Source organism: Anomalospiza imberbis, chromosome 18 (assembly GCF_031753505.1).
Source record: "Anomalospiza imberbis isolate Cuckoo-Finch-1a 21T00152 chromosome 18, ASM3175350v1, whole genome shotgun sequence".
Taxonomy (NCBI): Eukaryota; Metazoa; Chordata; class Aves; order Passeriformes; family Viduidae; genus Anomalospiza; species Anomalospiza imberbis.
The window spans coordinates 3,297,355-3,323,279 of record NC_089698.1 but is presented as its reverse complement, the minus strand read 5'-3'; the positions used below and the strand labels follow the sequence as shown (position 1 = coordinate 3,323,279).

General features: G+C 43.7%; 1 protein-coding gene across 2 annotated transcripts in view; it reads right to left on the bottom strand.

The window, feature by feature from the left end:
• Positions 1 to 2,555: 2,555 nt before the first annotated feature.
• Positions 2,556 to 25,925, bottom strand: part of MLXIP (MLX interacting protein) — a 44,022-nt gene continuing 20,652 nt past the window's right edge. The window contains exons 2-17 of one of the 2 annotated variants that reach the window (XM_068208485.1): positions 23,913 to 24,019; positions 23,511 to 23,596; positions 22,170 to 22,259; positions 21,848 to 21,889; positions 20,640 to 20,811; positions 19,699 to 19,788; positions 19,012 to 19,103; positions 18,248 to 18,914; positions 15,356 to 15,477; positions 14,450 to 14,636; positions 13,560 to 13,684; positions 10,963 to 11,061; positions 10,064 to 10,191; positions 8,933 to 9,056; positions 8,320 to 8,449; positions 2,556 to 7,850 (exon numbers count right to left, since the gene is read on the bottom strand). In XM_068208485.1, the coding sequence (XP_068064586.1) occupies positions 7,729 to 7,850; positions 8,320 to 8,449; positions 8,933 to 9,056; positions 10,064 to 10,191; positions 10,963 to 11,061; positions 13,560 to 13,684; positions 14,450 to 14,636; positions 15,356 to 15,477; positions 18,248 to 18,914; positions 19,012 to 19,103; positions 19,699 to 19,788; positions 20,640 to 20,811; positions 21,848 to 21,889; positions 22,170 to 22,259; positions 23,511 to 23,596; positions 23,913 to 24,019 (2,383 nt within the window). In that variant the 3' untranslated portion in view covers positions 2,556 to 7,728. The remainder of the gene's footprint in view (positions 7,851 to 8,319; positions 8,450 to 8,932; positions 9,057 to 10,063; positions 10,192 to 10,962; positions 11,062 to 13,559; positions 13,685 to 14,449; positions 14,637 to 15,355; positions 15,478 to 18,247; positions 18,915 to 19,011; positions 19,104 to 19,698; positions 19,789 to 20,639; positions 20,812 to 21,847; positions 21,890 to 22,169; positions 22,260 to 23,510; positions 23,597 to 23,912; positions 24,020 to 25,925) is intronic. The other variant, XM_068208486.1, reaches the window with a different exon arrangement.

Here is a 25,925-nt window from a genome sequence, read left to right as displayed (position 1 = left end):
GAAAAGTTGATTGTCAGCAGGCTGATTTTGTACTTCTCTCTCTACTAGTGAATTTTATTTAAGAATTTACAAAACACATCTATTTTTATAAATCTATTTAAGCAATTAGTTTATATATTTATTTATTCATATTTTAAACTCCTATATTTTAATACTGAAAGATATCTACTTGCTACTTAGTAGATTAATGGTTTTACTCATTTCCTGTTACCACCTTTGGATAGAAACTGGAACTTAATTAAAATATTAAATAAAACAAATATTGCTGGATTCATTTTTTACTAAAATATATTTTGTACTGGCCCTGTTCTGCTCAGACTTCTCCAGGAAAAGTGAGGTTGAAATCAACTGAGTTACACTGCCAGCCCCGCAAAGGTCTGGGGGGGGTCCTAGAAAAGCACTTGAGTTTTCCAAGGGGAACTGAGGGACCAAGCTCCTTGCTGGAGCCAGGGGAAGAATTCCTCCCAAACAGGCCCCATTTCAGACACAACTGTGGAGATGTCACATCGTGATGACATAAAAGTGAAACTCCAACCTCACAGCCTTCATTTTTAACAGAAAAAAGAAGAGTAGCTGGAAAAAAGAATCACTGCCTGTGGTTGTGCTTGTCCCCAAGGCTGAAGCAACACCTGCCTGACCTTTTCAGGTGGGGTCAGCAAACCTCTCAGAGGAGGAAAACAGTCACACCCGAGGGTTTAAACATCACACAAACCACTTAAGCCTTTCCGAACCAGAGGATTATACAGAAGCTCCCGTGGTTTCCTCTCCCATGCATGGCTTTTGTTTCGCCTTCTAAAGATATAAATAGCTCAACAAAAGTGTTTTCCTTCGAGAGGAAATGCTTCCTCAGCAGTGCTAACAAGATGCCAAAGTGAGTCAGCCGGTCTGTCCAAACTCACATCAAGGGAAGAGCTACCTGAGAAAGAAGAGTTTTCTTCCCCGGGGGGGAACACTCAGACAGTCACTGCCGAGGAAAAGGCACCAGCCCCAGGCAGAACAGTGAGAGAACACCTGCAGCCCTGTGGCCTTCCTGGTGCAGGGTTACCAGGGCTCACAGAAATCCTCCCCAGCCCTGGAGGGCTGCAAATTGGGGGATACACCTGTGCCACTGGGAGCACCTCTGCTGTGATCATGAGTTGGTCACCAGCAAAGACCTCCTGCCATGCAGCTCCCCTTTTATCCTGGTTGAAAACAAAGCTTTTGAGGCCTATGAGGAATGAAGGGTTTGGATGGAGGAGTCACAGATGGGCTCTGAAAGGAGTGGCAGAAGGGAGCAGCAGGACCCAGGGATGTGATGAGTGTCATCTTTTCTGGGTTTGTTTCCATTTGGTGGTGGAAAGGCACTGGGGGTGTGACAGACACACCTTGTTCCGAAACAGGAACGTGTTAAACATCTCTGGATGATAACAGGGGCTCTTCTGTGTCTGCACACAGGGAACTTCCCCAACACCCAAATAACCACTCCTTGTCTGCCCACCTCCTGAAGAAAGTGCAGAGATGACCTCCTGAGGGAAAATATAGGTTAAAATAAATAAATAAAAATCTGAGCATTCTATTCCATTCTTTTAGAAAAAAAGGGAAATCACTGGGCTGTGAAATCACTTACAGCAATGATTTCATTTGGCATCATTTCCACAGAGCAAGTGTAGGTCCACTTTTGGCAGTGTTCAAGGATTTGCAGGGCCAGCCACAAAAAGAAACCACTTCACAAACTCTTTTGACACCTCAGCTGAAGTTACAGCAGCCTCCCTGAAATCACCACTAAATCAATAATACAGAAACAGTACTCTGCAGCCACAGCTTCCTCCCAGAGAGCTCTGATAGCATCACTGCAATAACTCTGGCATTCGTAGTGCTTGGTCAAGAGTGAAGGCAGGCTGAAGAGTTGGTTTATCGCTGTTGAAATAGCACTGCTCTCTCAAAATGCTCCCACCAAAATGCTTTATGTGAGATTAAGCTTGTGATTTCTGAAAAATTAAATGCAGGGTTTTGGAACCCTGCTGTACCTCCTGGAACCACAGGCCTGACTCATCAAAGTACCAAACCAAAAGCACTAATCACAAGGGTAACGTCAACCAGCACAAACTCTTGTGCGGTGATTTCAAAATAAAATCCTTCTTTTCACTCTTCTATTACCTTTCACTTCAACTAGAGCCTCACTGCTCCTTCCACTAGGCAAGAAAATCCAAAATGCCAGGGAGGTGACAACTGAAGCACAGAGAGCTGGAGTGTCCTACTGGGGAAAACAAAAATCAGTCATTAAAGGCAGATTTATTAATTTCATTTTTAAAATGGACTTAAGCAGCTCAGTGTCTAACACTGACATCAATCCCAAAAAGAGTACCAACTTCAGCAACTCCACAGAGAACACATTCCCTGCCCTGGGAATGCCAAACACACAGATCCAAAGATAACTCCAGCACTGTTCACAAGGCAATGAGCTCTTGTCACCTTTTAGAGCTGCAAAAAGGATGCCAGGTGCCAACCCTGGTCCAGGAACAACTCTACTTACCATTTCCTCACCTCCAGTCAGAAAAGAAAGGCATTAAAACCAGTTTCTTCCAAAAAATATCCTTTATTGTTTTGGTTGTAAATATAAAAAAATGCATTGCACAATTTAACAGACCTACTGAAAAGTGCTACATATCAACAGCACAACAGAAGTTGTCATGCAACAGAACAGGAAACCTAAGCAAAGCAAGAGCACAACCTGAAGTCCTCATACCTTCAAGCTTTTTTTTTTTTTCTTTTTTCTTAACAAGAATGAATTCCATTCACTTAAAACACATTTAAATACAAGGTTAGAAGAAGAAAACAATCTATTTATTCACTGTATTGTTAAAAGGCTTGCTCATAACATTGGTATCTTTTGACTGAAAACCTTACTCATGTTGGAAAAGTTCAGATATAAAAAGTTCAGACAGTGGCTAGAAATTATTTCCATTATATACCAAAGGTGTGTTTCATTGTAACTGAAGTTACTGAAATTGTAACTGAAGATCTCAAGTTTTACAGATAAAGCTACAGTTTGGTTCTACCACTTCTGCTCTAACACAGTAAATGAGCAGAAAATCCAACCAAGAATGAAACCAAAGAAAACTAGAGCTTTAACTGATGTTGTGGGAAAAATATTGGGGTGCTATAAAAGAAAAAAGCCCAAAACAAATCACCTCCTCTGAAACTCAAGTGTATAAATTGAGGAGTAATAGAAAAACTCCTGATGTCTCACCTAATTTAAAAAACTCCTAGAAGTTATCAACAATTGTCCACAGTCTTCCAAGACGGGTGTGACTGAATCCCTAAAGAACCTGAACTCTATGTCATCAACCTTTTGTTTTTTTGGTGGTTTTCCATGCAATTCCTTGGGAAGGAACAAAAAAAAATTGAAAGAAGAGGAGAAAACAGTGAAAAACCCATTCAGTTTTCAGCAGTACCTTCTAGCTGGCAACATCAAGGCAAGAATTACTCACTTCAGAAACTGAGAAAGTGAAACAGCCTTCAAGCAAGCATTATCTTAACATTCCTGCAGTGAGCTTCCCTCTCCTGTTCTCAAACTGCTTTTCAGTTTTGGGCTTTAAAAGCAAACAAAACTACATTTACGTATCCCTGACCCTTCTACCACATGTGAACACAAACACACACACACACAGAGGAATGTAAAAAACCCTGAAGATACAAAGGGATGCAGTTTTTCAATACATTTGACAGCCCTTTGTCTTTTGAAGCCATTTCGGATGTAGAGGTTTAAGCCCTTGCCTGTTCCCTGTGTTTGGCAGAGCAGAGATTATGTCCATGTGTGCACACATATTCCTGCACACGGCAGTGGAGAGGGGTGGATTCAGCAGGGAAGATGCCATTTTTTCCAAACACAGAAACAGTTACTCACAACCTCAGTCTGTAAGTCACAGCAATGCCACACAGATAAAACCCTTTGAAAAGCCAGGGAAGCCCCACTTCCTCCATTCTCTGAATTTTCCACACAGCATCATTTTAGGGGGAACAATGGATGACTTATAATTAATCAAATGCACACACAACACCAAGATCTAAGGCACAGATGGAAACATTCTAGCAGACCCCTCCCTTCAAGGAAGCCCTCCCCAGGGGTCTAGAAAAGCATGGAAGAACATCCCAGTCAGGTCAAATGGTATTAACCAAGAATCCTTTGGTTTTGTGCAGAGATCAGACTGTCATGGTGAAGTGTGCACTTGTCTCTGATCCTACTCCTCAGAAATTCCTTCAATTCTAGTTTGCTCCTGGACCTTCACCCCTTCTTCCTCCTGCTAAAAGGAGGCCAATAACTACAATACAAGCTAATTACTACACCAGATAATGCCCAAGTTCTCAAAAATTTGTCTTTGGGGTGGGGCCATCCACAATATACCAATTAATACTATTTGAGGTCAGAAGGAACCAGCAGACGATCCCATTTTGACTTTGTGCGTATCACAGGCCATAAATAAGTTATTTAGCCACTCCTTTACTGAGTGAAACATGTTGGATTTGACAGGATACAACTTATATTCAGTTATATGGGGGTTCTCCAAAAGTTTAGCACCAGACAGATGTGCAGCGCCTGCAATTCTGTGCAGACTAGAGGCACTGTGTGTTTGGCTTGCTTACTTTGGTGACCCTGAGGAAATCAGAGTGCTTAAATTACAGGAGAAAGTGTTACCAAACTTTGAAGAAAAAAAGAAAGTATTTTAACTCCTCCATGGGTAAGAAAGACAGACTAAGGTGTTAAAACATAAATCAAAGTGAAAAACTATGCAGGACCTAGTACATACGTGGTCCATCTCCTTCCATACCAATCTTTAGTGCTTCTAGTGTTCAGATGTGAGACATAAACCAGCTTTTCTCCTCCTGTGCTTCCAAATGAAGTGAAGTCACTCTCCTCACAAGGCTGACTGACAAAAAAAGAATTCTAATCTGCAACAATAGGGTGACAAGAACATATTGAATCACCGCTTCAAAGAGCGGCCACATCATTTCTGGTAATTGCACTAGTGGAAAGTATCTTTTCACTTTTCCTTTCCTCCCTCCTACACTCCTGCCTAAGCAAGCAAGTAAGCAATACTTTTTTCTCTTTAAGATTTGCAGGTTTTTAATAGTGCTTTGAGTTTGTTTCTGAACCACAATTTGTTAAACAAGCACTTTCCCTCCAACTGTAACCAGCTCATGGTGCAATCAGATGGATGAGTTTTCCATACACATCAAAACTGTGAATGGACAAAGTTTTTGGCAGTTCAGGTGAATTACCCCTCCCTGTTCCTTTAAGGCTGCTTTCAGTTTCTAATCCATTCAGTGAGATATGGGATGTTAGGGTCTCAGTTCTCAGATCCCCCTGGGCCCTGAAGGATAATTGCACTGCACTGTGATTGTTGGGACAAAACTCCCACGTCATCGATACCAGAAATGGTAAAAATCACACACCATCACTGCTGACAAGCAGGAGATCACACTGCAAGGGAGGCACTACAGGATCTGCTCATCTGAAAAGGTCAGCAAAAACACCAGCTCTTGGACAATATGCCTGCTGCTTTCTTGCTAGAAACCCAGACACATTTCTAACACACAGTGAGATCAGCCCACTGAGGAAAGGACAAAAGGGACATCCCCAGCTCATCACAGTGTGCAATGATTGTACTGGAGTCAAATTCACAACTAGTGACAAAAATGGGAGCACTGAAAGCACTAATTAAAAAAAGGATTTACTTATTTAACACTTCTTACCCAGATGTAGCCAAAAGAATATTGCTTAATTAATCACATAATGAAAGATCTGGCAGTGGATCCCTCCAGAAAATCTACTCACTATTTAATTACTATGACAACCTTTGCACACCATTCCTTGGCTGAGACTTGGAATTTTGTTGCTTCTGTCACAGGGACACAGGTTTTCACATGTGCCACAAACTTCAAATTACGTGTCAAATCTACTGTAAAAAAAAAAAAAAAAAAGAAAGAAAATCATGTCCCCTCTGCCTGCACAGCTACAGGAAGCAGTGTTGGTACAAAATGTGCTATTCTGCCTTCCCCTTCAGTCCTCAGTCCCTCCATCCAGGGAGAGGTTCACCCTTTTGTACCTTGTCCTTCCTACAGTGCTGCTCTCACAGAAGGAACTCTGCAAGGAAAGCCATTAGCTGCAAAAACTCAGGACAAAGGAGAAACAAGAACAAAACCTCCACCTGTGCTCAACCCTACTCCCCAAGCCCATTATTGCCTTCCAAACTCTGACCCACCAAGTGGAGGAGATTTGGGACAATGCTGAGAAAGCTCCTTTCCCCAAGGAGAACCTACTGAGCCCATTTCAGAGTGTGCAACCCCCAAGTGTTCCAGTTATTCCTCATTTTCCCACTGGGAGAGGCTGCACAGCACCTCCAGCCTGTCCTTGGAACTGGAAGAAAACTGCTCAGGGGAAGTGTTCCCACCGTTTGCATAGCTCTGAACAATCAGGATCAAGTAGTGAGTGGAATTACAAGGGTCGTGGGATCATCCAGACTGTGAACAATCAGCTGGAATGAACATCCCAGTGCTGCCTCAGGATGGACAATCACTGCTGGAACGAGACTCAGTTTACCTGCAGCAGAGATTGTGCTGAGATTGTCACAGAAAAATGTTATGCAGTATTTTGAGTTTTAAAGTTATTTTTACATGTTCTACAATTCATGTTGAACAGAACCTTCCCATCCAGACCAGGCCTAGAAAAGTCCTTCAGGTTTTTCAGACAGAAGGCAAAAAGAAGAAGCAAAAAAAGACAAAGAAGCAAAGAACTGACTGCAAGTCTGTGTGGTTTGATACACCTTCTGAGATAATAAAAAAGCCAATTTTTTAACATTACAAACTCAATTCTTGTCTCTGAAGTGCTACTACATTTACCTATGGATGTGTTTTATATGTGCACGTTTTGTGAGGATGGCAGCTGAACTGTGCAGAGTGCAAGAAAATAGTTCATTGATTAACCTGATATAAAATTCATGTATTTATCCTAATTGCAGAATTTATACAATCTAAAACTGTTTTCTTGCACTTACTGCACAGCCTGCTACTCCCTTGCAATGGCTATATAAAAAAAAAAAATTAAATCAGCTCTTTATTTACTAGAAAATAAAGCACGTCTTGAAAACGATCAAATGCAATGATACACTCATTAAAATAAAAATACACAAAACACAGCCTGAGATTTTAATTCTAGTATTTTTGCCATGGAGTTGACATCACTGACAGGTTTTTCTTCTCCTTTGGTTTTTCATATGATCCTGTTCAACAATTTTCACTATTCAAGTAAAACACATGGAACCGAATACCAGAGAACAAAATAAAAAGCACATTTTGCTTCATGAAACCCGAAGTATTTTTTCCCCTTGAAGAACACATTCCTTAGTGTACAGGATTTACACTTCAGAGAACTGAGGGTGTTCCATTAGTTGCATAAGGATGCATTGATGGAGATCTATTGCTGCCTGCAGGGCTCAAACCTGCTGAGTTTACCTGAGCTTGGTGTTTTTTCTCACGTGACAGAGCACAGCACAGCACTGGAGAGGAACCCAAACGTTCTGACAACGCTGCATCACCTGCACCTCTTCGCAAGGCAGGGCCAGGAGCCCCGAACAATGTCTCAGGTGATGGAGAGAATCCTTTCTAAAGTGCACTGACTGGAGGAGCCTGGGCAGGCAGGGCCTGGCAGGTTCTCCACCCCTGGGTCAAACACCTCAGTGTCTTTGGTTGTTAGGTCTCCCCAGCTCTCTTGTTCACCTTCGTCACAGCCTCCTGCGCCTGCTCCGGCAGCCGCAACGGGTCCGACAGGATCGAGGTGGTCCTGCTCAGCTGCCGCAGGGTGTCCAGCACCACTATAAAACAAGAAAAAAAGGCAGGAAAGCATCAGGAAAAGCTACTAATCTGACTGGTATTTCTTCTGCAAAATAGAGCGCCCCTTGACAGGAATAAACAGAAATTAAATACTTGCTGAAAGGCAAGAGGGAAAAAATCATGAGTGATGCCCAAACAGAAGGTCACTCCAAGGCTAAATACAAACCTCAGATGTCTTCCCTCATTATGAGATAAATCACACTGCCAAACATACTCCAATGACATCCAAGCTTTTGAAATTTAAATGTAGTTAAAGACTGTTTAAATTCTGGTATATTCAACAATTTTTTTTCTCTCTCTTCAGAGTCAACTCTTCACTGAGCTGACAAAAAGGAAGCGAAAGCCACATTCGGCATCATGTGCTTTCTTTGCCGTCCTCTGACTTTTAAGAAATGCTATTATATCATACTTTCTGTGATCTGAAGAGCTGCTGGATGGAACTTCACTTACTTGGCCTCAGAACAGGAAGAGAACAGTGCTGATCCAACCAGGCCAGTGCAGTTTCGTTCAGATCCTTAAAGCTTGTTGTGGAAACCATCCCATTGAAGGACTCAAACAATGGCTTAATAATAATGCTGAACTGCAAACCATCAAATGTTAAGGGACACAACAAAGGGGGAGTTCAAAACGTTCTGTGGGAAAGGCTATGGCAGAGAAAACACTGGATTTCTAAATGGACTTCAACTGCCAGAATGATTGCAATGTTTAAGTAATTGTATTTTAAAATATCTTCCCCTGAAATCTTTGCTATTGTCTATGTACATTTCCCAAAAGTCAACCAGAGCTGCAGTTACAGCAGAGCCCACAAAAGATTTCTTGCAGTACAATAACCTAGCAAGAAAACCTTGCCTCTGCATTGCATTTTACCTTGCAGTTACCTCCCACACGTTGAGGTGAACAAGTTCTGCAAGAATCCATATCCACACGCAGATGTGGATGAAAACTGAGGACATTTGCTATTTGAGGAACTTGGCTTAAAGTCACAGCATCAGAATCCCAAGTTCTTGGCTCTAAAAGTACCGGTACCAAAGCCCAGGTTCATCAGGTTGGTATAAAAGGATACAATCCAAAACTTCCAGTTCTGCAGGGTCCTGCTTCTCACATACTCATCAAACATCTTCCTCATGTGGTCAAACCTTTGCCGTGTTATAGGAACCCCGGTAGCAGGGAGCTGCTGCTGGCAAGAACTGAGAAGATGTTTGGAGGTCAGAATCTCACCACAAAGGATACATTTCTCTTCCAAACTAAACTGCAGCACGAGAAAATTGTGTATTCCTGGTATCTCTGGTGGAGGGGCTTCCCAGTGCATGATCCCCTCAGAGTGTAACTGCCCCAGTCAGGAATAAAAACTCTTTTCCCAACAACTTTGCATATATTGATGCAGCAAAATGATTTATCAAGCTGCTACAAACACTTCTGGTTACAAACAATGAAACTGAAATCAAAGTAATTTTGGGCATCCATTAAGGACTAGGAACATTAGGAGTCAAGGAAAAATTGACAGTTACTCTGAAGCACTTTTACAGAAGAAGATGTAATGGAGATTCTTATAAAACAGACCAATTTAAAAATAAAACTAAGCAGACTTCATTATATCTTGCAAGAAAAATAAAAATACTTTGATTTACCGCTAATTTTAACGTCATGCCTAAGCCTGAACCTTCTGGAGATGGAAGTAAAGCCAGTGCAGTTCTCAATGTGCTTTGCAATAGTACATAATCATAAAGCCACAGAGCAAACTGAGGCACTGGGAAGGTGAAGTGATTTACGCCAGTTATGTTCAGCCAGTGGCAAACTTCTGGAGCCCAAGTTCTGTGTCTTATGTACTCAGTCACAATTTTTTATAAAAACTGACTGCATTTGAGAAGAAAACTGCAGCAAAGCCATTGTGAAGAGTGAGAGTTCAACCACCAATGAGCTTTATAAAAACATCCTCGCTGACTTCTTCTCAGAACTATTCTGACCTGACACATCCTTCCTGATGCTGCCACTGTTGTGCATTCCGTGCTCAGAGCTTGCTGAAATCCACACAGTTTGCACCAGTGCCCATCCCACAGCAGCTCTGCTTGCAGCTGGCAGCAGCTCTGTTCTGTCCAACACCCATCTGCTCCCTGGTGTCACACTGAGCACCCACTCCCTGCTGTTTGGCACCACCGAAGGTGCTGCTCCATCCCTGGGGGCTCCCCGTTCTCACAGGATGGTGGCGTTCAGCTCCTCGATTTCCTCCCGGAGGCGCCTGGTTTCCTCCTGCATCTGGGTCCTCTCCTGCTGCAGCTTGGCGATGTATTCCACTGTCTTCTGCAGCGTGATGGCATGGCTGATCTAGGCCAAACAGACACACAGCTCACTTCCTGCAACGGCCTGAGGCTCATGATGAGTTTGCCCTCCTAACCTGCACTCCAGCACCTTCTAATTTTCCTTCACTGTGTGTAAAAGCACAGGGTCAGGCAGAGCAAAACACTTCAGATACTCAACTCTGCGTTTCTCTGAATCCTCTTCACACTCCAGTACAGAGAAATGTGTCTGTAGGGGTTGTCTTCTTCCATAAATTACATTTCTGTTTTATTTCATTATCTGTCCTCTTAAAAATATTTACACTTCTTACTTAAATACTGAAGTACGTGCTACATCTCCAGACAGATTTATAGTGCTGGTAGAAGCACTGCTTTAAGTTGATAATATAAATTTTTTAGTTTGGGAAACCTGAAGTTATTACACAGAAGGACCCATCAAAGGAAATAATATACTCTTCCGTTTGGAGGAACCAATTAAAAAGCACAAATGACAAGTGAAAGGGGGAAAAATGGCCCTGATTCTTAAAGACAGCTGGGTGGTGTAAAGAGTCCTAATGAGATTTTCCAGATCACCTGAACTGACCATGCTGGGAGGCAGAGATCTCAATGGTGTAGGAAATCCTAGGAATTTACCTGAGCTACCATTCTACCTCTGCTCATTGCTGTGTTCCAGCAGTGTGTTCTCTGCTGTGCTCAGCTGACCACTCAGCAGTGAAATGACTACATTTATTAACAAGGCTTTTGGAATGGTTCTTTCTTACATTTCACGTTAAACTGTAAGTGCTGCCGCAGTACTTACCGACTTGGAGTTGGCTGACACCAAGCTGTTCAGAGCACTGAAACCAATCTTGATATTAGACCTTCGTTTTTGTTCTGAAAGATGCCTCATCCTTCGGTTCTGCATAAATAAAATCAGCTCAGTCTATGCCGTTCTCCTTTACTGTGCTACTGCTATGACTATTTCAGCTACTCAAATTCAGTGTCATTTTTGCTGACTTGCTGGCATTCACAGTTTCCCCTGGAATGACTCTCCAGAATCTTAATAACGAATTGACAGTGTGTTTGTGGACCAACACACCTCTGACATCTGCATCTATTTTAAGCATCACATGCCAGGATGGCAAGGAGAAAATGTAAGAGATATTATATTACCTGGAGGTTCTAGACTTGTACAGTATGCACATGATTTGTTACTTGCCAGCAAGGCACACAAAAGTTTGAAAGATACTATTTGTCTGTGAAGTGCTTTAGCAGAAAGAAAAGGACACCCTACACATCTTTCTAAGCTTCAGCTGTGTTATCAGGAAGTAAATATTTAGGATTTATATTAACAAAAGGACAAGGATCAATAGACCCAGAATTGGTCCAGGCTGTGGTAGAAATACCTTGCAGTCAGTAACAAAAAAAAACAACTGGCAGGATTTTTTAGGCACATGAGGATCCTGCAGCTCCGGAATCCCAGGGCTAGGGAGCTACCTAAACCACTGACAGGAGCTCCCAAGGTTGGTGCCCATAGAAACAAAAGACCTTCCAAGCTATAAAAGGAGCTCTAGTTTCTGCTCGGGCACTAGGAATACCAGATTACTCCAAGGCCTCTGAGCTGCTGAGGACAAAGGAGCAGCCGGCAGATCCCTTCCCAAAGCTGGGGCCACACCGCCGCCCTGTGGCTCCTGCCCAGCTCAGCTGGAGCCTGGATCAGCCAGGGATCATCCCTGGGATAGTTACACATGTCACAGCCACAGCAGGGACACAGACAAAGGATCCAGGAAGGAACAAAACAACTCCAGATACGACTCTGAAAACCCCCACTCCACACCGAGGTGTGTGCCAGGTGCGTGAAGGAGGTGTAGAGACCATAACTGTAACAGCCCAGGGATTTCTTTGCTCTGAGTCCCTCTCTTGCCTGAGTTGTTCCTATTGCTGCACAACTCAATTACCGCCTTTTCCCGGGAGTCTGCCACAGGAAACCTGGGATGAAGGAACTTCTTTAACAGAGTTTGCACTTTGAGAACACATTCCTGGCAGAGTGAGGCTTTCTGGCAGCAGTTCACCATCACCCCACTTTATAATGGAGGAAAGCAATGTAATAAAGCAGTGAAGTGGTTGCCCCAAAACCACAGAAAATGCAGGTCCATGAGCAGAACAGAGATTTCCAGTGCACTCCATGCTTTGCCAAACTGAAACAACCATGTTACCTAGCAATACAGAACTGTTTAATCTAACTAACAATACAGAGGAACAAAAGCAGACACATCTGGAGCCTGGCAAATATCACTGTTTCTCTCTTGTCTTACCAAAGAGTTACTAACAATACATATCCAAAGCAATTCCTGTCAGAGCAGATGTGTTTACATGGCTGTAAAGCCATGTCTTTGCTTTTCCATCTAGTGACCACTTTCCCACCATCAGCCAAGCCCTACTAATTTGTTCTTTTGTTATCTTACCCTCTAGCAGCAGAACAGGCTGTATCCACTGCTTGTGAGCTCTCACGCCAAGCAAATCCCTGCCAACTTTTATAAGTAACTTGCAGCACGGTCAGCAAGGGGCAGTTCTGATTGTCCTCCGCAACAGATCTAGACCTGAGTTTAGTCACAGGTTGCAGGTGTTAAACTTACCTTTCTGCCCTAGAGTAACCAAACTGCCACCAACTCACAGGGTACACTGAGCCAGAGAAGCCAGAAGGGGACTGGCAATTGCACAACTGTTAAGTAACACTCCCTCCCACAACAGAATGAATGAGAGGGTTACAGGTGATTGTTCTGATGGGGTTTGCATGGAGAAGTTTCTCATACCACCACAGAAAGTGTTCTGACAAGGTCAGCTTGTGTGTGAGGTACAACCAGCACTCGGGTGCTATATCTAGACCTCCAAGTTCTTAGCCCAGTAATTCTTGAATGGTTTTACAGGTGTAACTCAGAGTCTGTGGAGCTGCTTCTCTGTGGAGCAGCATAGCGTCACTGGAGACATGTAAGTAACTCAGCAGGTCAAGAACTTCCCCTCCAGCGATGGCCAGAGCCCTGCAGACTGAAGAGCCCCAACAGAACAATGGCAAAAAGCCACAGTTTAGAACACTAAGCCTGAAACCTTCGACCAAGTAAATTGACACCTGTCACAACACTTCTGTGAGCCACAGCAGGAACTGCTGTCACGACCATAAGGACATGCAGAGGTACAGCTAAGCCTGGCCCCGCTGGTGACACATCCCTGAGGAGCAGAGTAGATCAGACTCTGACATTTTGAATGGCACAGAGCAGCACAGATGCAGCAGCAAGCTAAGCCTGACACGCAAATATGCTGCTGTCCTGAAGCACAACTTTCTCTAGCTATGCTCAGACATCAGGACAGAAAAGTAGCTATGAAGGCAAAGAAAAGCCCCTCAAAGGAAAGGACACACACCTTAAGTGCAGCCACAGTAGGGTCAGTGGCAGGTTTTCCTGAGCAGCTGTTCTGAGGAGACTGTGGACTGGGGCTCTGCTCAGAGGTGCAGGGGGAAGCCTGGCCTGAATTCTGACAGTCCCGGCCTTCAGAAAGAAAAAAACACAAGACACATTAACAAACAACTTTCTGTAGCAAATGTAACTGCTGAGAAGTTTCTACTCAGAGCTGAACTGAAATGCAGTCGGCAACTGTTTACATTGTTTGATGCAGCAACCACATGCTAGAAAACATCAGGACTGGGAAAGCTTAGGATATCAGGTCACATGATACATCCTGAATAGCAAGATGTAATAGTCCTTTCACACACATATGTCAGCAAAAGCATGTTGGATGCACAGGCTGTGACTCCATTGTCCTGCTGGGCTCCCCCATTTGTCTCTAAAGGCCTGGGACATGATGGTGACACTTAAAAGCCATTTACCACCAGAACCAGCCCAGGGAACACTCCATCGATGCACATGCAAAAGGAGTCTTTGCACTTACCTACAAGGATTGTGTCTGAGATCCTCCAGTCAAAATCAGAGCTATGACACTGAACAACAAACCTATTCAGCACTTCCTACACAGATGCCTTTCATTTCTTGGTGACTACGACAGCACATCCTTTTAGAAAGGAGCCACTTACAGGAAGCACAAAATCACAGTTTGTGGGGATGCTGCACAGTCATTTAAGACAAGAATTAGAAACTACTGGATGCAACTGAAGCTGTGGGGTAGAAGGGCCTGAAAAGATTTTTCTTCAAAAATTAACTAGGGATCCTCAAGGCCCATTTACACCCTGCCTACCCAACAGAAACACACTTCATTGTGCAGGGGAGGGAGAGAATGCTTACAGCTTTCTAACTTACTAGGTGTAGGTGAGGGAACTTGTGAACTGCTACAGTGGGAAGGGATGTGCTCTCCTTTCACCAACACATCTTGGACTACACTAGGAGGAAAGAGATGTGAGACTGTGGACTGGCTTTGTTGACTACTTGGTGCTCGCTGTGCTGGACCAACCAGAATGTTACTACGGAACTCCGTCACCCCGGGAGCCTGGGAACGGCACAGAAACAGCACAGAGAAAAGCAGAGAGAAAGAGAGAGCAGGAGGGGCAGTGTGGGGGCAGAGGGAGAGAAGGGATGAGAGAAAGGACAAAGTGGGGGGAGAGATTAAGAAAGAGAAAGAGAGAAAGAGAGATTTGTTACCTTGCCTTTCACTAAAAGTAGCAAATTAATACATGATTAACAATCTGATGACATGAAACAAGAGTTAATATATAAGGAACTGGCAGGCACCAAAGTCAGGCTTCTGGCAGGAGACCAGTATCCTTTCATAACTTAAAGCAGTATAACAACACATCAACAGCACAATATACTAAAATCTATCTCCATCTTCCTGCACACAACATATTGGGGAAACCTGCTCACATACCCAAGGCATGTTTTCCAAAATGGTAGTGGAAAGGTGAGCTCCCTGGGCTCCTTCCAGCTTCTGCACAAACCATCCCCATGCACAGCACTGTAAATACAGGCCTCCTTGGAATCTTACTGTTGTGTGAGACAGAGCCTGTCAAGACTATAAAGTGCTTCCAAGCCCATGAAGTGGCTACATTCAAAATAAGCAAATATAATGCTGAATGCACAAATGCATACGTTGGGTAACAGATGATTTATTTACTGGACTTGTTACCCGTCTGAGCACATTATAGCTCTAACTACTTGCAAATAACAGGCCTAGAAAACAAATATATAATTTTTTTTTCTTCTCCTTACTCTGACAATTCCAGCTGGTGCAATTGCAACATTAGACTGAGACGTGGCTGGCGTCAAAATCCCCTCTCTTTTTAAAGGTGCTGGAGTTACAATCACAGCTCTGGACTGTCCCTGAAAGGCAGCTGAAGAACACAATTCAGTTAGAATAGTTAATGATACAAAAAAAAGATGGAAATTATTTTGTATGAAATAACTTGTCGTTAAACATGGGCATGGATCAACGGGCATCTATCTGGTACTATTTCACTGCAGTATAAAACGCCACCAGTCTTCCAATAATGTCAACCCCTTCAATTCAGTACAAAGGACTTCAACACTCCAGCTATTTCTCAGTTTTCTAACATCACTGTCACTGCTTCACAGTGAATTTACAGAGGTATGTAGTAATTCAGGGAGATACAAAGTGTCTTCATTCTGTCAGAGCTGGGTTTGACAGGGGGAGGACCATCTTCAGCTCTCCTCTTCCATCCACACTTTGGGATCTCAGGATTGCTCTGCTGACCCAGGAAGGGTCAATGACTCAATACCTCATGCTTCCTTGTATATATATCTTAAATCCTTTCCCTCAGCAGTTCAGTCTACCAGCTTCTTTCACTGTCTGGTTTTATAGCTGCTTTAGATGACACACAACCACAGACAACCAAATGTGACTGGGAATCAGCATCAAAATTCCACAAAATACACCCAAGAACCAAGAGTTCCGCAGTTTTTAGGCAGCTAGAGGTAATTCTGAATAGCAGCAAATGTGTCCACATGAATCTGTGAAGATCTCCATGTAACCAGTGCAGATGTGCAGTTACTACCACGGCATTCATGCTGACATTGCTCTTGCCCAGTCTAGACAGAACATGACTGACAACCTAAACTGTTACTAAGGGAAGAATGTGGCAAAGACATAGCTTCTGTCTGGGTTTTGATAAACTGAAGCAAACATATTTGGCTTCACTCTTGGCTGCACTGGTTCAGCTCTCCTTTGTACAAATAAAGTCAAGATGCAGAAGTGTCAGCACAGCTCAGCCCCTGCTGAGCCACCCCTCTGCAGTTCAGGACCCTGGAGGACACACAGCAGGACAGGGAGACAGCGCAGGGTTATCCAATGTCCCCTCCCTGACAGTGTCACCTGTGCCTGACAACTGTGTTTTGACTCAGCTGGAGTTTCTGCAGAGAGGCCTGGGGATTGCACAAACCTCGTGCCAGCCCTTGCATGGGTCTGTCTGGAGGGAGTTCATTCTTTGAGCATTCCCACATCTAAAGCTGGAATCACCTTTCCACTGTTCACTGACGTTCAGCTGGACTTATGACATCTCTATTGATCTCAAGAGCCTACTCTTAGCAGTGCATTAATGCTGCTGCACAGGCTTGGCCTTTCTGACTTCCACATTTGGGGACCTGCAGCAACCAGCAACAATATTTAGAAGTTGCTTTACATGATTCATGTTTCTGTCCTACATATGCATCTTTTACACACTTTCCAAATCAGCACATTTATCATGAAGTGGTGATAGCAGTGACATTTTGCACCTGATGAGACAATCTGTACAGATTTTTGAGTCCTTATACCACACAACAGTTTAACTCAAGATACCATGTAATTTGCTTTACAGTCAGGAGATAATTTGTTTGTCCTGAACACAAATGACAGGCATAAATGCCCCAGTTACAAGTACTGATGTTTATTCTGTTTCCAAAAATAAAGCTCTAGTATTTATATAAATTCTTGGATTTGTCCCCTGAGCTTGATGTCCCAGTAGTTTAGGAACACCATGATCCCCAAATACATGCCACTAATCTAGATGAAAAACAAGCCACTGGTTGTGATGATCTAGAAGTAAATGATGGAGCACTGGGAAAGTAGTATATGGGGTGAGGAACAACCTAGGAAGCCCTGAGAAAAGCAGGAGCAAAGGCTTTCTGAAAATGAGTTGCCTACAAACTTTACTAGGTGAGAAATGCATGTCTCAACTGCTGAAGGTACATGGAACATTGGTTTATAACACACTGTAGACAGGAACACACCATTAACACCCTCATGCTATTAATCATGGACCAAACTGATCCCAGTGACATTCCATCTTGGGTCTGTTCTTCTACTGAACAGTGATTTTTCTTTTTGGTGGGTAACCTCACTATCAGGCCCTGGCAGACACACCTACTCCCTAGTAAAGCCTGTTCAACATTACTCCTCCAGGCAGGCTTTTTCTTGAATTATTGTTGCACATTTCAAGTGGCTGAAGTCACTTGGCCCCCAGCCAGCACAAGTCTAAAAACAGACTGCAGTAATCCCAAGAAGAGCATTCTGCCTGTCCTGCTCCAGCTTTGAGCTTTCCTACAAGAACCACCTCAAGCAAATTCTTGCTCCGTATCTTGTTATTCTTTGCCTTGTGCAGCGCCAGTGGCTCCAAATCCCACCCAGTGTGGAAGTCTCAGGTGTTCCTACCCCAGCCTGATACTCCAGATTTAAAGCATCGCAAGGGTCTCTAGACTGCTTGAAACAAAGATCTCCAGCTCCTTCAGGAGAATCTCCTCCTCCACTTGTGGCTGAATGCTCTGAGGGGCAGTTAATCACAACAGCATCACACCTAAATCCAGAGCTTCTATGGGGCAGGAGCACAGAGCTGGTGCAGCTACACAGCCCATCACAGATGATACAAAAAGAGACCCCCTTTTGCAGGTCAGCTTTCCACACTCAACCGAACTGCTGTCAATCCTTGCAGCAGTCCAGAGCATCCCACTGAACAGTGCAGCCACTGCATTCAGCCAGTGGAGTCTAGGGTTCTGCTGACACACTAAGAAGCTCTATTTTAACTTATTATGTAAAGCAAGAAAAGCAAGAAGGTCTTTTCCTCCTGCTAGTCCCACTCAGAAAACAAAGTCCCACACAGTGCTCCTTACCTGGGGTGATGAAGGCATTCTTTACCACTAAGGACACTGTTTCAAGCTTCGGAGCAGGCACTATTTTTTGTGACTGTTTGGGCCTTGTCCCAGCACTGGCCAGAGGAACGGGTTTGGGGAGTGCAAATGTCAGCTGGGACTGCAGCTGGGGCCGGGGCTGCCCCTGCACAACAGCAGTCTGGAAGGCCAGGTTACAAGGCACTCCTGCCCCCGGCTGCTGCGTGGCCAGCACCAGGCTCTGGCTCTGGCTCTGGCTGAAGGTGGTGGCAGGGGCGTTGTGGGTCAGCGTGGCAGAAGCCGTGTGAGTGATGACCGAGGATTCACAGAGGCCGAACTTGGGGGTTTCCGGAGCGGCGAAGGCGGCGGGCGCGGGGCTCAGGCTGGAGCTGAGCGGCACCGCGGGCAGCGGGGACTGCTGCTGTGCACTCGTGGCTTGCAGCAGCGGCAGGGGCGTCTGGAACACGGACATAAAAGTTTGTGGCCCGCTGAGAGACGAGTCAGGAGGGAAGTCTGCCGGCTGGATGAAAGATCCCCCACTTCTAATGCTGGAACACTGGTCAGCAACGACAGGAATGACAGGAGCAGGTACTGAGGAAGGAATCAGTCCATCACTGATGTTCCCTGCTGGAAGCGTGCTGGGCAACGAACCCGCCGGCAGGCCGGGAGACTGAGAGACAAGGAAATGTCACTGATTCAGACATGTCTGAACTCCTCCTGAGAGGACATGGCTCATGTCAGAGCCTTCTTTTTGAAACCTCTCTTACCTGGGAAGAGTGGCTGCTGCTGTCTGTGGTAGCTGAGCTGACAGCAGACACGGAAGGGAAATAATTACTGGAGCGACTGGGTGTGAATAATTCTGAAATATTAAAAACCATCTATTAATTTTCTGCTTTTCATACTTAAGATACAGCATTGCTAGATCCTAAAATTCACAGGAATATCAGTATTATTTAGCAAATAATGAAACCATGACCTTTTTGCTTCATACAACTGCTGCTGTCTGAGCAGTGAATTACTGTCTTCCAGAGGAACTGATCTCTTTGGGGCTGACTCCTTCAACTTTCATGCAAACTGGGATAATGCAAAAATCAGTCCTGTTAAAGGTTCATCTACACAGAGAGAACCAAGATCTGATCCTCAGTGAGTCCCACAAAGTACAGTTATCTGATGCAGACTGCTTGCAGAGTCAGCAAACAGACATGACTCTTTCTCTTTACTTCCATGAAGATCCAGAACCATCAAAGTTGCCAGCAGTAGTTTAATGTTATATGGAATTCTTGACAGTGCCATAAAACATTCAAAGACAAACAAAATGTTAAATGTCTTCATCGCTAAGAAGAGTGAAATGGGGAAACCTTAGATGTTTGTAACACTTAAACCTTTTTTTAAAACCTAGTTCATAAATCACTGCAACATTTAAGAAATTAATGAACTCTGTATATGATTCTTACCCTGAAAAGGCTCAAAAGTATCCATAAAATCAAAATTTGGCTGGAGAGGAATAAGCCCTGGTTGAATCATGTCAGCATTTCCTAAGTGTCCTGCAAAATTCAGGAGACAGATTAGATTAGCTTCCCATTACTCACATAATAACAGCAGCAGGAATAAAACATTCCACAGCCAGGCTTGGCCAAGATGTTACAGAAAAACTGCTGCTGAAAGGAACTGAGCATCTGCTTCTCTTCAGAGCTACAGCAACAGTCCAGATATCAAAGCCATTGGGGAATGAAACTTTCAATTACTAAAATGGAAGAAGTGAAACCTGAAGGCTCTAATTGAGCTGCACTACACACAACCTTGCTGGAAGCACAGCCTGACCCACCACAGCTCATAACAGAGTATTTTAAAGTAAACCATCACCCATTTCATTTGCCTCGAGTACAATTCATGTAAACCATGGCTGCAGACATCCATGCAGCAAGGATGGTTAACAGTGGACATGTGCTGTCCCATCAGACAGTCAGAGCCTCCAGACAGAGTTGAACAGCTCTTGGGATTGTTTGTACAGGTGAAACTTGCACTGGTTCTACCGGACAAAGTCAAACAAAAATACACAGGCACTCCCTTAAAAATACACACACAACTATGCTTTGAGATAAATCACAATGCCTTCATCACTAATAAAGTAAATACTGCTCATTACAGATTTATTCAGAGCAACATTAGGGGGCAAAGCTGGGAGCAGCACGTAAGAAGCTAAGACAGAAATTAAATTCGGATCATTAATTGGGATTCTATAATCTACAGAATCATAAGACAGCTACATTCCCTGACCTGTTTGTATCAGCAGTATAAGATAGATTTTTTTAGGCTAGATTACAAGAGCACCAAAGCAACAAACCAGAGTTTTTGTAGGGGTTCTCACTGGAACATAGCTACAGCCAACAAATACCTATGTCCCTGGAATTTGGCCAGGAAACCAGCTGATGCGAAGAGAGCGTGGAGAACAGGGTGTCGGTGAACTCGGACATGAGCATGTCTGCATCCAAGAGGCTGCCTTCCTCCATGGGGACAGGGGTTTCTCTGCCATACCTTCTTTTTTGCCAGAGAACCACATCATCATCCTGTCAAAGGAAAGGAAGAGAGGTCAGGCTGCCAAAGCAGTCTGGTGCATATCTATAAAACCAGCCCTCATTTTTCACATTTTTAAAGAGAGAACCTCTCTTTGAGGAGCCATCAAATGGACTGAAACATTTCAGTGGTGCTTCTGATACATCAGCAACATCAGCTCACTGAAATACCACAATGCTCTGGGAAAGGTTTTTGCCCAAAACCCAGATAGTGACTAGAAGGATGTAAGACAAATAACACTTCCTTGTTTGATTGATTACACAAGTTTTTTGCATTCAGTTTGAATAAAGATTAAAAATAACATTACTAGCAAGAATGCAAAAAACAACTCCTGTCTTGTGAGATGTATCTGAAACTCTGACTCGCAGTGAAGTGTAATTGTACTCTGAGTTTGCACAAGACACTTTTTGCCCATGAAAAATACAACACAGTGTGACTTGGCCTACCCATCCCTCACTACAGGCTGAGTTAAACTGCACTGCCTTGCAAAAACAGCAGAACAGTCCTGCTGATCATCAGTTTATATCCCCAAAATAGGTTTGATAGTTTAAGGGGACACACTAAATGGTGATACCACTGTTCCTTTAACCATTCTGTCCTTTTACAGGATCCTGGCATATTATCTGCCCGAGCTGTGGGCACAGCAGGAAGATGCACAAAACATAGCTCCCACATCTTCACAGATGCAGTTACACAAGCAAAGCAGCAGTGCCAGTTACAACTCAGTAACAAGATGAAATCATGTGCCAGCCCTCAAAGAGATTGATCTCTCTGGGCATGCAATGCTGATTCCCATTTCTTCTGTCACATTGGTTGTTACATTCAACCTCTCCTCCATCCATTTCAAGCCACAAATCTCACGTTGCTCTCTGAGGCAAAGAACATTAAGGTGTCTAATCTTAATTAAGGCTTAAGCAAGATGCTCGTCTTTAGATTTTAATCAAGGCAAGCTACTGCACGTTACAGCTTTGTTATCTACTGTGGGTTCTACAAGCATAAATGATGCCACTTCTCAGTGGTGTTACCTACCCTGACCAAACTTGAAAGATCTTCATCTTTGTGTTTCTGTAACTGCAAAAGGAGAACAGAACAGATAGTGCAGTCAGAATAGGCCCTGTATGTGCCAGTGGAAGACCTGATTTTGCAAAACTTTTAAGACCCAATCATGCACAATCAGTCCCAGCACAATAATTTTTAGTTAAGTGAAACTAATCAGATGAGCATGTCTGTACCAGCTTATCATCTGTTTTAAGTATTCTTGCATGCCAGAAAAAGTGATAGAAAAACTCAAAAAGCAACAACATATTGATCAAGCGCAAGCAAACTACTTTCACAATGTAAACAAACAGACCCTCTTCTTGAAGTATGTTCTCCACTTGTGGTATTCCCTAATGACTATTTCAATTCTTCGTTTCCAGTATTTCCCTTCTGTTGCAATGGCCTGAGAACACAAACACATGCCATGAATAACACAGAATCACATAAGGGCTGAATATTCAATACATTTCCAAGCAAATATTCAGGCATAAAAAATGCAAAAGAAAGCATGCTAATTCTCTTTGAGCTCATGTATCAGCAGCCCACACTGTCCCAGAGTTCAGCTATCACAGAGCAAATCTGACAGTACTAACTTCATCTTTCCCACAAAAACCAAACACGAGGTGACATCTGACTGCATTGTCAGCATCTCCCACAGTAGCTCAACCATAACCAAGAGTTAAGAAATGGCAAAAAAAGCCACTTTAAAATTAATTTACTGAAATATAATGTATAAAGCACACAATATCCTGTGATTTCACGAGGTCACATGCACAGACACACATAAGCAAAAGCTGCTACGAACGACACAAAGCAATAGAAATCTGATGTCCAGCTCAGGGGGGACCTTGCAGGCCACACACTGATGGCAACAAAAGATCACATGATATGGGTCTTCAATGTATCACAGAGAGCAGTGTGTAAGCTGGGGAGAGCAGACTAATGAGAGCCTTAACTTTGTGTTCGAGGGTCACTTTCAACACAAACATCAACACTGTTCTTTCAAAAACCTGAGACAGTTCCACAAACTCATCTGGAACTCCTCTGAGTTATAAATTACTCTAGAGTTATGCAGTATAGAGAGAGCCACATATTGCCACATCAAGGGCTTCACTGGTTTTCTGCAAGGAGCCAGAGGGCAGATGTTAGTTTTCATTTATGTTTACAAGAGCACAAAAATGAAAGAACACAAACTCATATTTGATCTGTCTGTGAAGCTACCTCGACAGAAAGAAAGAAATTGCTTGTTCTCTTGAAACCACACCTCTCCAATTACATAAAATACAGAAAACTCTCCCAGGGTCACTTAGATTTAGTCCTGAAAACAGTCATCACTCTGATTTCCCACTGACTTCCAGTCAGAAGACAGCAGTGGCTGTCAAAACCTTCACTATTCAAACAGCACTTCTGTGACTTATGATTCATTAAACTACAACATTAACTTAAGTTACAACAGATAACAAATATCCTTCTGGTTCCACCTCGATCATCCTAATGTGATGAACTCACAAAACCGGGTTCGCTCTGCTTTTAATGGTTCCTTCTATATAAAAACAGAGCACAGACTGGCTATGCTACCCTTGTTCCCAGCAGACCAGAAAATCCTGTTACAAACTCCAGAGCTCACTGGGCTTGTTCCCAGGGTTTCACACACCTCTGGCCGCCGGTGTTCATCGACGTCCACGGAGCCGTCCAGAGGGGTCACAAAGTGGCACACGGGGTTCTTGCGCTTCTCCAGGTCTGAAACAACAACGACAATGCAAGTGCTGAGCACGTGCAGGGCCTGCAGAGCTGTCACTTCAGTGGCAAGGTGTGACAGGGATCCCAGCCAGGATTCCCTCCCGATGAACAACACGAAACAGGGAGATCTCGGGCTGTGCTTGGAGCACTCAGCACATCCTCAGTGTGGGCACATCCAGGAAAGCCCTGATCCAACGGCATTGCCTCTGGAACATCAGACCTTGAGCAGATTGCCGAGCTTTTCACTAGACAGTAATTTCAATTCTCTTGTTCCACCGGTCTCTCAGGGAAGACCCGCCCCCGGCACGGTACTTACACTGCATGTACCAGGCCCTCCAGATGGCGTTATTGAGACGGATTTTATCTCTCCACTGAAGCTTCAATCCCTTAAAATTTTTCCATTTTGGTGAAACCAACCTTCCGCTGCAACAAAACAGACAAGAAATTACTCTGCTTTCAGTTTTTCTTTCTCCCTTCCTTTCAAGGCAAAGCATCCCCCTAAAGCAGCCAAAGTCAACAGATGAAACAACAACAAGCCATGCTTGGCCACGGCTCACAAAGGCAGGAGCCAGAAATGAATTCAGTCTTCAAGCGTCCTCCATAAGAACTAAGAACTGTCACAACTGGTCTCACGAATATCAGCAGGAATGAAATTCATTTCACCCACACTTTTCTCTTTGCCAATATCACACCTTTTCTAATCCCCACCTATGAGCTTCTACCAACTGGGATTGAGATTACTTAAAATTAAGAAACTTCTGCATGTTTGGTCAGATACAGTCCCATTCGACTTCCCAGGCTGGTAACCCTGGAAAGGAGGAATGAAATGCCAGTTCTGGCCCAAGAAAAAATATAACCCACCAATTCTACACTGATGGTAATCAGAGCTGGGCACAAAGGAATACCAACAGGCTAGAAAGAGTAACATTTCTCCAAGGAAAGGCAAGGCTGGAAAAAGAAATGGTTTATGCATGAATGCTCCTGGGTGGTGGAAGGGAAATGGAAGGAAAAAGGAAGAAGTAGCAGGGACTCTAGTAAACACTGTATAAACACAAACTACCCAGCCCTTAAAACACACCTTTATGAATCATTAATCCATACTACTGACAGGGCAGAGGAAGTAGGAAATACTCATAACACAGTAAATTCCAAGCCAGAGATTAAAGTATAGGAACTGTGCCTATCCCAGGTTTTCTCTCTTGTTTTGGGGGGGTTTAGCCCCACATCTTCCAAGTTTATGTCTCCTGTGCTCTTTGTGCAACTTTGCTATGAGGGAATTGGACAAGCAATACCAACTGCAACCCACACAACAACAAAGGAAACAGGTTCACCTTGACACACTCCGAGCATCAGGTCAAGGGGTGATGGACACAAAGGAGTGGCAGGAGCAATGTCACCTACAAACACTCTGCCCTCTCAGAGAGATCCCCTGGGCACGTGGTCAGTCAGGAATGGTCTCTGCCATGAACTGCAGTGGCAATGGCAGCAAAAAAAAAACCAGCACAGACAGTGCCTTGGTACAGGACATTTGCCTCACACATTCAGTACAAATGAACTCAGAGAGGAATTATTTATCCTTAAAAGCTCATTTCACATTTAAGTTCTAAATTCGTTGTTCAAATAGGAAGTACATCCTACAGAGTGCAAGGCACTTCCCTTGGCTCGCCAAAGCCCATGCATAGAGTCTGAGGGTGGAGAACTGATAATTCCCAGTTTCCTATTTGCTCTGGGAAACCTCCCAACAGCAGCTCTTTTTTAAAGAAATCTTTTAATAAAACTTGCAAGACTAAAAACAAGTAAAAAGTCCTCAGCTTTAACAAAAGCAACCAGAATGCCAGAGCTGCCAATAACAGGATATTAAACTAATATTTTTTCACGTATTTGGCTCACCATTTCTTTCCTCCCTTGTTCACACCACAACTGCTCTCACACTCAGGTACTCCCACAACTCGACAGTAACAGAGGAGTAAATGCCAAGCTTCAGCCAAGAGATAGGTAAAGAAATCCAACGCTGCTCTTTCAATTTTACTACTATATAAAATGTCAGTTGCGGCAACAGGTTGTAACAATGCACCAGTAGATGAGTTGTTGCCTGATTTTTTTTTTCCCTCCTCGTCTTCTTTAAAAATAAACTGCAATGTTCTTGTATGCACAAGGAAGCAGATGCAGAGACCAGGTATGAACTGCACTAAAAGGATAATTCCCAGCAGCAAGAGAACAGGCAAGTGACCAAGTTGTGAGCCCTGTCTATGCCCAGCTGCCCCTTTGGGGGTTAGGCTGTACACTGACCATGCTACAAGGCTCTGCTGCAGCCTTTGGAACACTGGTG